Source organism: Gobio gobio, assembly GCF_949357685.1.
Source record: "Gobio gobio genome assembly, chromosome: 12".
NCBI classification, from domain to species: Eukaryota; Metazoa; Chordata; class Actinopteri; order Cypriniformes; family Gobionidae; genus Gobio; species Gobio gobio.
The window spans coordinates 1,574,824-1,588,476 of NC_137105.1; the positions used below are offsets into that span (position 1 = coordinate 1,574,824).

General features: G+C 36.6%; 1 protein-coding gene across 1 annotated transcript in view; it reads left to right on the forward strand.

Moving 5' to 3' along the window:
- The window catches only part of LOC307135627 (MAM domain-containing glycosylphosphatidylinositol anchor protein 2), a gene marked incomplete at both ends in the record, with an annotated part of 254,854 nt that overhangs the window by 124,695 nt on the left and 116,506 nt on the right, over nt 1-13,653 (forward strand). The window contains one exon of the mRNA XM_079832200.1: nt 8,217-8,413. Coding sequence (XP_079688326.1) covers nt 8,217-8,413 — 197 coding nt within the window. The remainder of the gene's footprint in view (nt 1-8,216; nt 8,414-13,653) is intronic.

The window sequence follows — 13,653 nt, forward strand, 5'->3', positions numbered from 1 at the left end:
GAATTCTGGGTTGAGCGAGAGGAGCTTATTGGTCAGTATTATTAAATTGCAGACAAAGATTTTGGATAGCGAGGTCTGTTCGCCCTTCCTATCTATATCATCGATTCCAGAACTAGGAATCGGAATCGCTTCCAAAAATTTCGGAATCGAACAGCCCTAGTATCCGAGGCACGATCTGTATAGGCCCCACCCCCTTCTGAATAAGGGGGCGGGGACCAGCAGCTCATTTGCATTTAAAGATACGCACACAAAAATGGCATGTTCTTACTGTAAACTTGAGTTCAATCCATAAAACCTAAAACATTGCTACACTATCTGTGGCAGTGTAGTGTTTTAGATTTGGACAAATGACTTTAAGTCCATGAGAGAGTATTTTCTGCTGATGTGCATCTTCTGTAGTGTGTAGTTTATTCATAAACATGAAGTGGGCGCTGGGAGCAAACAGGGATAAATATGTAAATTTGTGCGCTGGCTTAAGAATATGATGAATTTCAAACAAACTATCCTCAAACTTTTGCTGCAGCGTGGTCGTTTTGATGCCATGCAAAGCAGATTTGTGTGCTTTCATTCTACATTTGCAAACGTGTTTCAATATGTCTAGACCAGGGTCCAAACTCTGTCCTAGCTATAGATATAAATATATAGAATATTATAAATGGAGTTTGGTCCTCCATAGTGATAACGCTAGAAGGGCAAGTAAAAATCTACAACCATGGCATCAGGAACAGTCCTTGCTGTTGATCTCAATCCATGTTAAAGGTATAAAACTTCACAGAATGAAGCAGCATGACTTTAATAAGCATGTGGAGGGTTAGAATGGAGCAGCGTTTCTCCTCACTGTATCTCTCCGTTAGATATCATTACAACAGTGACTGCGCAGACTGGGTTTAATCAAACGCACAGCGCTCTCCTGCTGTAATCTATAGCCGTCATTATAGAAAAAACACCCATCAGGCCTATCAAGCTGTCGGCTACAGCGCTGGAATTAAATTCACCCCGACCGGGCGGCACTAATCAGTGTCCTGACTGGATTACACACCACACCGGCGACCCTGGTGACCTTTGTGCGGACGTTTTCTGTGTAAAAATAGTCACTTTGAGAGGAGAAATCTGGGGGGAATGGGGGGAAAGCCAACATACTAAATGCCATAGTTGAATAGAAATCCACTATTTTTGTATAAATGGTAGGTCTGTTAGTAAAATCTGCTGATTTACGCAATCCCTGTTGCATTATATATGCCAATGGTGAGAGTTCAAAAATGGGAAAAAGCACTTTTTTTCAAAGTATGCATGTCTGTAACTCAAGAAATATTAAAGATATCTCAATATCCTTTTAGATTTTGGTTCTAAGCTAACTTTTCTTTTGGCATCTCCAACTGTAATAGGCAAAAGTGTTCAATTCCAGAGATACAATGACCTCAATATGGCTCCATGAGTACATTGTTCACATTTTCAGTGGTCAAAAAACAAATGGGTCACTTTCCATAACACTGACATTTTTTGGTATTTTAAAGAGGAATGTCTGAAGGACAAATAATGTTGAAAATAGAAATGTATCTTTTCCTCTAGCAAAACATTGGCTTAGAGTGACAAATATGTCAATTTTCCAAAGTTTGCGTACCTGTAGCTCATGAAGTATTAAAGATATCTCAATGTCCTTTTAGATTCTGGTTCTCAACTAACTTTTCTCTTGGCATCTCCATTTTTAAGGCCCTGTATGGTTCGATCACAGAGATATTGGGATCTCAATGTGGCTCAATTAGTAAATTGTTGAATTCTACACATTTTTAAATGTCAAAAACAAAATGTGAGTGGCTTTGCATATAGCTGATGCTTCTTTTTTTTTCTTTTAAAGAGAAATGCCTGAAGAACAAATAATGTTTAAACTAGAACTGTATCTTGTTCTCCCTCTTTGTACCTGAGAGCCAAACATGTTCTCTTTCCAAAGTTTGCATGTCTGTAACTCAAGAAGAATTAAAGATATCTCAATATCCTTTTAGATTTTGGTTCTAAACTAACTTTTCTTTTGGCTTCTCCAATTGAAATGGGCAAAATTGTTAAATTCCAGAGATACAGGGACCTCAATATGGCTCCATGAGTAAATTTTTCACATTTTTTCACATGAAGGACAAATGATGTTGAAACTAGAAATGTATCTCTCATAGTTGCATAATCAAACAAATGAAGATGCCAAGAGAAAAGTTAGTTGAGAACCAGAATCGATATATATATAGATTCTGGCTGTATGTGTGTGTGTGTGTGTGTGTGTATATATGTACAGTACGTATATGTGTAGAGAGAGGGAGATTACTGGGGTCTTTTTCTCAGAAACATCTTTAAAAAATGTTTGATTTTGAGATATGCTTCATGGTTCTCCTAAACCGCCTAGAGGGGAAAAAAGACACTAATGAGTTAATATTTATACAATAAGAGTCTGGAGCTGCAACATTTATGTGGAGAGAAGCTCAGATCACTCGTTGAGATCTATAGAGGACCAAAGTCTGAGATTATTAAGCTTTTATCGCGAGTTTGCTCTCTGTTTTTTCCCATATCTGTCTATGAGAAATTATTGAGATTCTAGGCGTGATTCTTCTTTGTGATGGGTGTTTAACAGAGCGCTGAATTGGACCAGATTTACTGGTTTCTCACGGAAACGATCTCGAGCACGAAATCCAAATGACACTTATAGTAAATTAGATATAATTTCACTTGCTAATTCTTGCTATTAATACTTTAAAGACATGGATTTGCATAAACGGGCGAGATACTTAGTGCGAAACGCAATATATTCATCATGAACTCCAGCGAGTTTGACCAGCAAGTGATATCATGGCTCTGAATCAAAACTGATTAGTGCTGGCCTTTTCATCCCATAACGACGCAAATATCATCCTCTAGTTATATCATTGAGAAATACAGAACACACGGAAAATGTTAATCGGCAAAGATTCTAGTTTCTCCTCTCGCTCGCCGAAGACCCAAACGTAATCAGCGAGTGGACGCTGCCACCTTGAATGCTGATTCCTCACTTTCATTAAGACATGTTCTGCCCCGCAGGCCCTTAATCAAAATCTAGAGGCGGTCAATACTTCATCCAGGATCCATTATCGCGGCGCAGGTAGGAGCAATTACCTTTACGAAGACAGCTACACGCACACAATGAAGCGATTGAGTCGGGCCATTTTGGCAGAGCAGATTGCTCCAAATAAATACACTGATTCATTACGCCGATGTGGCACCAATTCAGAGCTTGCCTGCCATTTTTGTTTCAGTTGGAACAATGGTTTGTTTGATTATGCAGCTATGAGAGTTACATAGTTGACTGTGACACCTGAATCTCACATGTTTTGAGGTCTATAGTATTGTATTTCAAGTATTGCTAGAGTACATAATCAGTAATAGTGACATTCATGTTTAAATAAAACAAACATCAGCTGTGTGCAAAGACCACTGAAAATGGGTACATGTCAACAATGTACTCATGGAGCCACATTGAGATCTCCATATCTCTGGAATTTAACCATATTGGGCATATAAAATGGAGACTCCGAGAGACAAGTTTATTGAGAACCAGAATCTAAAAGGATATTGAGATATATTTAATACTTCTTGAGTTACAGACATGCAAACTTTGGAAAGAGAACATGTTTGGCTCTCAGGTACAAAGAGGGAGAACAAGATACAGTTCTATTTTCAACATTATTTGTTCTTCAGGCATTCCTCTTTAAAAGAAAAAGAGCATCCACTGTATGCAAAGTCACTCACATTTTGTTTTTGACATTTAAAAATGTGTAGAATTCAACAATTTACTGATTGAGCCACATTGAGATCCCAATATCTCTGGGATCGAACCATACAGGGCCTTAAAAATGGAGATGCCAAGAGAAAAGTTAGTTGAGAACCAGAATCTAAAAGGACATTGAGATATCTTTAATACTTACCTTGGAAAATGGACATATTTGTCACTCAGACAGGTACGTTCTAAGCAAATGTTTTCATAGAGGAAAATAAGATACATTTCTAGTTTCAACATTATTTGTCCTTCAGACATTCCTCTTTAAAATACCAAAAATGTCAGTGTTATGGAAAGTGACCCACATTTGTTTTTTGACCACTGAAAATGTGAACAATGTACTCATGGAGCCATATTGAGGTCCCTGTATCTCTGGAATTGAACAATTTTGCCCAATACAATTGGAGAAGCCAAAAGAAAAGTTAGTTTAGAACCAGAATCTAAAAAGATATTGAGATATCTTTAATTCTTCTTGAGTTACAGACATGCAAACTTTGGAAAGAGAACATGTTTGGCTCTCAGGTACAAAGAGGGAGAACAAGATACCGTTCTAGTTTCAACATTATTTGTTCTTCAGGCATTTCTCTTTAAAAGAAAAAAAAAAGCATCAGCTATATGCAAAGTCACTCACGTTTTGTTTTTGACATTTAAAAATGGGTAAAATTCAACAATTTACTAATTGAGCCACATTGAGATCCCAATATCTCTGTGATCGAACCATACAGGGCCTTAAAAATGGAGATGCCTAGAGAAAAGTTATTTGAGAACCAGAATCTAAAAGGACATTGAGATATCTTTAATACTTATTGAGCCACAGGTACGCAAACCTTGGAAAATGGACATATTTGTCACTCTAAGCCAATGTTTTGATAGAGGAAAACAAGATACATTTCTAGTTTCATCATTATTTGTCCTTCAGACATTCCTCTTTAAAATACAAAAAATGTCAGTGTTATGGAAAGTGACCCACATTTGTTTTTTGACCACTGAAAATGTGAACAATGTACTCATGGAGCCATATTGAGGTCCCTGTATCTCTGGAATTGAACACTTTTGCCTATTACAATTGGAAATGCCAAAAGAAAAGTTTGTTTAGAACCAGAATCTAAAAAGATATTGAGATATCTTTAATACTTCTTGAGTTACAGACATGCAAACTTTGGAAAAAAGGGCTTTTTCCCATTTTGAACTCTCACCATTGGCATATATAATGCAACAGGGATTGCGTAAATCAGCAGATTTTACTAACAGACCTACCAATCTCATGGCTTAGATTGCTCTAAACCAGCTATATATATATATATGAGTCGGCTCACCCCTTGCAGCTCTAACAGCTTCAGCTCTTCTGGGAAGGCTTTCCTCCAGGTTTAGGAGTGTGTTTATGGGGATTCTTCATTTGTGATGTTGGACGAGAAGGCCTGGCTCTCAGTCTCCGCTCTAATTCATCCCAAAGCTGTTCTATCAGGACTCAAGTTCCTCCACACCAAACTCGCTCATCCATGTCTTACTGGAGACGCTTTGTGCACTGGTCAGTCATGCTGGGACAGGAAGGGGCCGTCCCCAAACTGGTCCCATAAAGTTGGGGGCATGAAATTGTCCAAAATGTCTTGGTGAAGTATTAAAAGTTCCTTTCACTGGAACTAACCCCTGAAAAACAACCCCACCCCATAATCCCCCCAATAGGGTTTTTTAATCATATTGTGTAGTTGTGCTTGAAAGTGATTGTCTTATTTGTGACGATAATAACGCAATGAAATATGACAAACTGTGTGACATAATTTTTGGCCAGACTGTTATACAAAGAAATTATGAACACCTGCAAAAACAAGAGAGATCCAACTGATTATGTTGTATTCAGTGTTTGCTTTTTGTTTTTCTATGCCTTTTATTCCATAGTAAAAATAAAACTGCCTTTTTTTGTCAGATAATTTTGTCAGATAAATACCTTAACCAAGTTTAGTCTTTGTTCTTCCCTCATATTTAAAACACGTATAAAAATTGTTCCTCATATTTTGATGGTTTAATCAAACTTGTAGGTTCATTCTCTCTGGTCGTCATTTTTGGTACATATTGGGAGAAACACTTCAACTTTAACAAAATCTACCAGAAATGTCCTTTTAGTCTCGAGAGCAATGAAAGATCAATCTGTGTCCGGTGGGAATGAATGTGTGCTAAAGCTGATGCGGTAATAAGTGTGTTTCTGGAGGACACTGGTGGTCCAGCAGGTGTGTGTTCAGGACCTTCCTGTCAGGTCATTGATCAACACCGTCAATCTGTCCTCCAGAGGAAAGTATAAATAGAGCCAAGCCGGCAGCTCCTGAAGTGATGCTCTTTCTCCTCTTGGAAAAGCCGATGAAAGTGTTGAGTGATTTCGTCTGTTGCAGTATTTCACTCTCTCTGTTTCCGTCACTGTGACAGCCGAGGAAATCTTCATCTTCTGTTGCTAGTCCAGCAGATTCCCACTCGGATAGAGCTGATGATATTTTAACCTGTGAACTGCATGGCTGTAATTCATGAGTGCTTTTCGAATACAGACACTCAAAAAAATATTGAAGTGTGAAAAAGTGATAGAAGATTAAAAGCACAATAAAGATTTTTGGACTAAACTACCCCAAAACCACTAGAACAGTGTTATATATTTTGCAGACTTATAACACCAAAGCTGCTTTAATATCTGATGTGTTTTATTAGACAGATGAGCAACTGTTTGGATACATTCATACACAGAAAACGAATCATTGTTATACAGCTCAACAGGATCTGAGTTACACAAAAACTACTCAAACACTGGGTTGTTACGTCTGACCCAGGATCTGAGTTACACAAAAACTACTCAAACACTGGGTTGTTACGTCTGACCCAGGATCTGAGTTACACAAAAACTACTCAAACACTGGGTTGTTACGTCTGACCCAGGATCTGAGTTACACAAAAACTACTCAAACACTGGGTTGTCACGTCTGACCCAGGATCTGAGTTACACAAAATCTACTCAAACACTGGGTTGTTACGTCTGACCCAGGATCTGAGTTACACAAAATCTACTCAAACACTGGGTTGTTACGTCTGACCCAGGATCTGAGTTACACAAAATCTACTCAAACACTGGGTTGTCACGTCTGACCCAGGATCTGAGTTACACAAAATCTACTCAAACACTGGGTTGTTACGTCTGACCCAGGATCTGAGTTACACAAAATCTACTCAAACACTGGGTTGTTACGTCTGACCCAGGATCTGAGTTACACAAAAACTACTCAAACACTGGGTTGTTACGCCTGACCCGGGATCTGAGTTACACAAAATCTACTCAAACACTGGGTTGTTACGCCTGACCCGGGATCTGAGTTACACAAAAACTACTCAAACACTGGGTTGTTACGCCTGACCCGGGATCTGAGTTACACAAAATCTACTCAAACACTGGGTTGTTACGTCTGACCCAGGATCTGAGTTACACAAAATCTACTCAAAATCTGGGTTGTTACGCCTGACCCGGGATCTGAGTTACACAAAAACTACTCAAACACTGGGTTGTTACGCCTGACCCGGGATCTGAGTTACACAAAATCTACTCAAACACTGGGTTGTTACGTCTGACCCAGGATCTGAGTTACACAAAAACTACTCAAACACTGGGTTGTTACGTCTGACCCATGATCTGAGTTACACATAAACTACTCAAACACTGGGTTGTTACGTCTGACCCAGGATCTGAGTTACACAAAAACTACTCAAACACTGGGTTGTTACGTCTGACCCAGGATCTGAGTTACACAAAAACTACTCAAACACTGGGTTGTTACGTCTGACCCAGGATCTGAGTTACACAAAAACTACTCAAACACTGGGTTGTCACGTCTGACCCAGGATCTGAGCTACACAAAAACTACTCAAACATTGGGTTTTCACGTCTGACCCAGGATCTGAGTTACACAAAAACTACTCAAACACTGGGTTGTTACGTCTGACCCAGGATCTGAGTTACACAAAATCTACTCAAACACTGGGTTGTTACGTCTGACCCAGGATCTGAGTTACACAAAAACTACTCAAACACTGGGTTGTTACGTCTGACCCAGGATCTGAGTTACACAAAAACTACTCAAACACTTAGTATAAGAAAATCTTGAGGGATCCAGGGCCAAATTAGTCTTCCGGGTTTTTGACGTTATCCCTGCACCATTATATCCAATTTCAAAACTGATGAACTGTGAGTGTTTAAGCTTTAGACTGATCCCTAATTTATGATTATTACTAAAATATGCGATGGGAAAAGTGTGCCAAGTGTTTCTAAAATATTTGCATGTTTTATGAGGATTTCAGAGGTGGAAAAGTTACTTTCCTCACACTCAAGAGCCCCTGCATGAGTTCTTCCATGCCGTCTTGAATGAACATTTGTTGATTTTGTTGATGTGTTCAGATCTGGACGAGCCCGTGGTGACGGTTCATCAGAGTATAGGTGAAGCGAAAGAGCAGTTCTACTACGAGCGGACGGTGTTCCTGCGCTGTGTGGCCAACTCCAACCCTCCCATCCGCTACAGCTGGCACCGAGGACGAGACGTTCTCTCACAGGGATCCGATAAAGGTGTGGAGATCTACGAGCCCTTCTTCACCCAGGTAAGAATATAACCCCTGCTCAAAGTACACCCTTAAAAATAAAGGTGCCAGGAAGAACCAAAAAGGGGTTTTCACAGTGATGCCATAGAAGAACCATTTTTGGTTCCCTGAGGAACCGTTTTGTGAAAGGTTCTTTAAAGAACCATTTTTTCTAACCATTTTATAGTCTAAAGAACCTTTCTGCGCTACAAGGAACCTTTTGTGCAATGGAAAGGTTCTTTGGATATTAAAGGTTCTTCATGGAACCATACACCCCGCCAAAGAACCATTTAAGAACCTTTATTTTTAAGAGTGTACCGCGGTAATACTATTGTTTTCAATACAAACATCTAAACGTTCTCAAAGCAAGATACATTTACTGGAGAAGCAAAATGACTGGAAAAATGCGTCAAAATGAAGTGAGTTTGTGCTTAAAACAAGAACAAATATACCCTCGATTTATAAATCATGCGCATGATTTACTATTTAGGGGAGAGCGGGCACAACCTCACGCTTTTTGACTTTCTCAGTTTGTGTAAATCCACTTGGGGTTCAGAGTATTTATTGTTTCCCACATTAATTGCACACATGTCTAGAACAATTATGTGGTTTTGTTTCATTAATACAGTGTATACTTTTTTCTTTATTTACCCCGAAAGAATGGAAGTGAAATGTGACAACATGCCCCATAGGTGGAGTACATTATAACATGACCAAATAACAGCTTAAAATTAGGGCTGTCAAAAGATTAATCGCGATTAATCGCATCCAAAATAAAAGTTTGTGCTTACATAATATATGTGTGTGTACTGTGTTAATTATTATTTATATATGAATACACACACATTCATTTAAGAAATATTTGCATGTATATACTGTATATACATTTATATAATCTATAATATATATAAATATAAATGTTTTATATATAAAAAATAATATTTTTTCTTAAATATATACATGCTTGTGTGTGTATTTATATATAAATAATAATTAACACAGTACACACACATATATTATGTAAGCACAAACTTTTATTTTGGATGCGATTAATCGCGATTAATCTTTTGACAGCCCTACTTAAAATTTTACCGTATATTATCAAAAAAATATCCAAGACAAACTAAAATATTTTGTCAACAAAATACCATTATTGTATTTTAAAAAGTTAAATTTTTTATTTTTTAATCATTAAAAATATAAGCATTTTTGAGTTTGACTACAAACACATCGTTAAATACAGCTAAACAGCAGAGTTCAAAACATAATAATAATTCATAATTTCTGAACATTAACTCTCAGTCATTATTCGCCCTTTTCTCATGGTTTCTCAAAAGAATTCATAGAAGTTTAGAATATAATGGCATTTCTAACAGGGGCTCATTGTAACCCAGTGGGATTTAAACCCGTGGCTCGTGTCTGTTGTTAGATCCGCATTAAAGAACATCTCAACTGTTAAATAACAGATATAAGATTACAATAATATCAGATTTGTCTTATTTTAAATAAACACAAAAAATGAGATGAAAGTGATGAAATCTAAACTTAAGTAAGAAATGTACTTTTGCTATGGTTAAATACATGTTCAGTGATATCTTCCAGAGATGTTTTAATTTTGGCGCTATTTTTTCTCTTAATAATTTTGATATGGCAACTAGTAAATACACCAAGTTTCGTCATTCTGTGTGGAAAGGGTTAAAACATGCGTGTTACAACTAACCCCTACTATTGTTTTCCAGTACAAACATCTAAACGTTCTCAAAGCAAGATACATTTACTGGAGAAGCAAAATGACTGATTAAGTCTTGTTTGGGAAAAATGCGTCAAAATGAAGTGAGTTTGTGCTTAAAACAAGAACAAATATCCGCCAATGGAGTCAGAAAATGATTGTTTTTCTGACCTGGAAGATAGAAAACAAGAACATCATATATATGCTAAGCAGCTGTTTTACACTGGAGTAATATTTTACTGGATTTTTCAAGTCCAAGAAATCATGCGTTACATTGTTGGTTGGGGTACAAAGTAAACATTTATATTCAACTGTAAATATTGTTGTGTAGCTGAACTGGAATTAGACTTTAATTAGTTGTGGCAAGAGTGTGTGAGGACTGTTAGCAGTGTGAATGTAAACCAGCACGAGGTGATAGTCAGCTCTTCCTCAGCGGATCTGAAGACTTTTTGCATTCGCCATCTCACCATTTCACACGCGCTTCAGGCCGGCGAGAAAAGAGAACGTGTGTCAGTGAAGCCGTCAGGAGCTGGTGTTGTTTCCGCTGTAGTTGTCATGAGAACAGCTATAGCCGCGGCGTAATCGCCGGCCTGTCGTCCTCACACTCGTCCTGTCTGTCTGTTTCTCTTTAACGGGAGGAGCTGAACATCCAGGCTCGCTCACGCCGTGTTTTGTTGCAATTAAGAGATCTTTATTTCGTCCTGTTCTTGAATGTTCAAAATGTCCTTTTTTTCTTCTAAAATGCACATTCCGAAACAAGTAGTAACATTTAAAAAATTTAAAACATCCAAATACAATGTTTCAAAACAACATTCCATGATTGATGTATAAATAATGAGAGCATTATTAAAGACCGGATAACTTTATATTAACGTTACACACGTAGACATGTCGTTGCAAAGTTATTTATAATTGATAGAATGTCTATCAATATAAAGTGTAAGCAAAAAAGGTTCTATATAGAACTCTAAGGTTCTCGACTCCATTTTAAACCATTCACACCATTCTTTGTAAACCCTAGAAATGGTTGTGTGTGAAAATGCCAGTAATTGAGCAGATTGTGAAATACGTCTGGCACCAACAACCATGCCACGCTCAAAATTGCTTAAATCCCCTTTCTTTCCCATTCCGACATTCAGTGTGGAGTTCAGGAGATTGTCTTGACCAGGACCACACCCCTAAATACATTGAAGACACTGCCATGTGATTGGTTGATTAGATAATTGCATTATTGAGAAATTGAACAGGTGATCCTAATAATCCTTTAGGTGAGTGTATGCGTATAATAATCAAACACATAAACGTCAAAGTTCGCGTTATTCTTCAGCATACGTGCACACACTCCTCCTACTTAGACACGTTCATTCTTTCTGTCTCTCTGATCTCGTTTGAGGATTTTTTATTCCAATTGGTTTCCCATCAGGAGCTTGACAGCGAGCGCCGATATCAGGCAGACACAGACAGAGGTGGCGACGTCCGCCTAATGAAATTACGTTTGGGGAGAGGGTGAATGATCGCCGGAATATGAAAGCCAGGGAAGCTCTTAGTTGCGAGGACTGGCGCAGCGTTATCTGTCTGATATTATAATCTACTGTGATGAGTGGGACGCCTCATCAAAGCCAGCCGCTCTGTGTCTCGCTCAGATGGGGAGATGCTTTACAAGCCTCCAGGACCGATGGGCCTAAAGACCCCCTGCGTCTCAGAGCCGTAATGCGGCGGCGAAACACGATAAGCACGATATCGTTCCCGCAAATTAAAATTCCAAAGGTTGGCTTTGAAATGAGGAACGCAGCTCGGTCGCGTCGCAGTGAATGGATTTGCTGTGGAACGATAATGAGATACAGATTAATGATGAACTCGCGGCGCTGATGAAAGCTGTCGCGCAACCGTCTTACTCATGCATTTCTCATACTTTGAGGAGTTCATCATATAATGTGCAGCGAACACGTCCTTCATGCACTGTGTTTTTTGTTTAGTGGCTGTTTATCTGTCATTTTCATTTGGTAAACCCACTCAAAACACATGTAGGCCTAAATTTAAGATCTGAATTGCATATAAACTTGCATTACACAGTGCAATATGATGCATATTTGTCAGGAAAAGTCTCTGAAACATTGCATTGTTTATTATTTGCATCTATTTTATTTTAGTTAAATAATACTATTTTTTAAAATGCATTTATTAGAATTAACATAATCATGTTCATTGTGAGAATTTAGTCTGTTTTTTGTTTGTTTGTTTTTTATTGACAAAAAACAGCAAAATACAAAACTCTCATAGGGGAAAGAGAGTAAACATACATGTAATTACAAATGTAGTCAAAATACAAAAGTTAATAACAAAAACAAAACAAAAAATTTAAAAAAGAAAGGGGCTATTTATAAACACAAGTCATTGTCAAAAAGGCTATTTTTTTTTCTTTTTTCCCCCTTTTCCTTTTTTTTCTCTTTTTTTGACTTTATACACACAATTCTGACTTTATTTAACACAATTCTGTGAGAATTTAGTCTGTTAACAATATGAACATTAGTAAAATATGGCTGTGGAACAATTTTCCAATTAGTTAACTATAACTAAAACGATAAAAAAGTGAACTGAAATAAAATAAAATATTAAAAAAGTTTCAGCTTCTTGCCAAGGCAACATTTCTCATTTTAAATCAATAACTTGTAGTATAAAAATAGTAAAAATGATGAAAACACAACAAAATGACTAAAATTTGAACAAAAATTATTTAAGCAACATTTCTCTTTTTCATTGAGTTTATGTTGATCTACTAAACTAAAATAAAAAATTTAACTGAAATAAAAATGTATTAAAAATACAAATAAAACTGAAATAAAAATATATAAAAACTATAAATATGTTTTAAAAAAAACTATTAAGAATGATAAAACACAACAAAATAACTAAAACTTTAACTAATTGAATGTAACTCAGAATATTAGTCAAAACTATAATATTAAAAACCAAAGAAACATTTCTCATTTTCATTTAGTAAACCCACTCAAAACACAATTTTAAGATCTGAATTGCACTATTTTAACACAAACATAATATGATGCATATTTGTCTGGAAAAGTCTCTGAAACATTGCATTGTTTATTATTTGCATCTATTTTATTTTATTTAAATAATACTATTTTTTAAATGCATTTATTAGAATTAACATAATCATGTTCATTGTGAGAATTTAGTCTGTTAAAAATATGAACATTATTCAAATATGGCTGTGGAACAATTTTCAATTAGTTAAAATGTATTCTAACATGGTTATTTTAGTTAACTATAACTAAAACCATAAAAAAGTTAACTGAAATAAAATAAAATATTTAAGTTTCAGCTTCTTGCCAAGGCAACATTTCTCATTTTAAATCAATATGTATAAATGTAATGTATAAAAATATTAAAAATGATGAAAAAACGTTAACAAAAATTATTTAAGCAACATTTCTCTTTTTCATTGAGTTTAAGTTGATCTACTAAACTAAACTAAAAAATAAAACTGAAATAAAAATGTATAAAAACTATA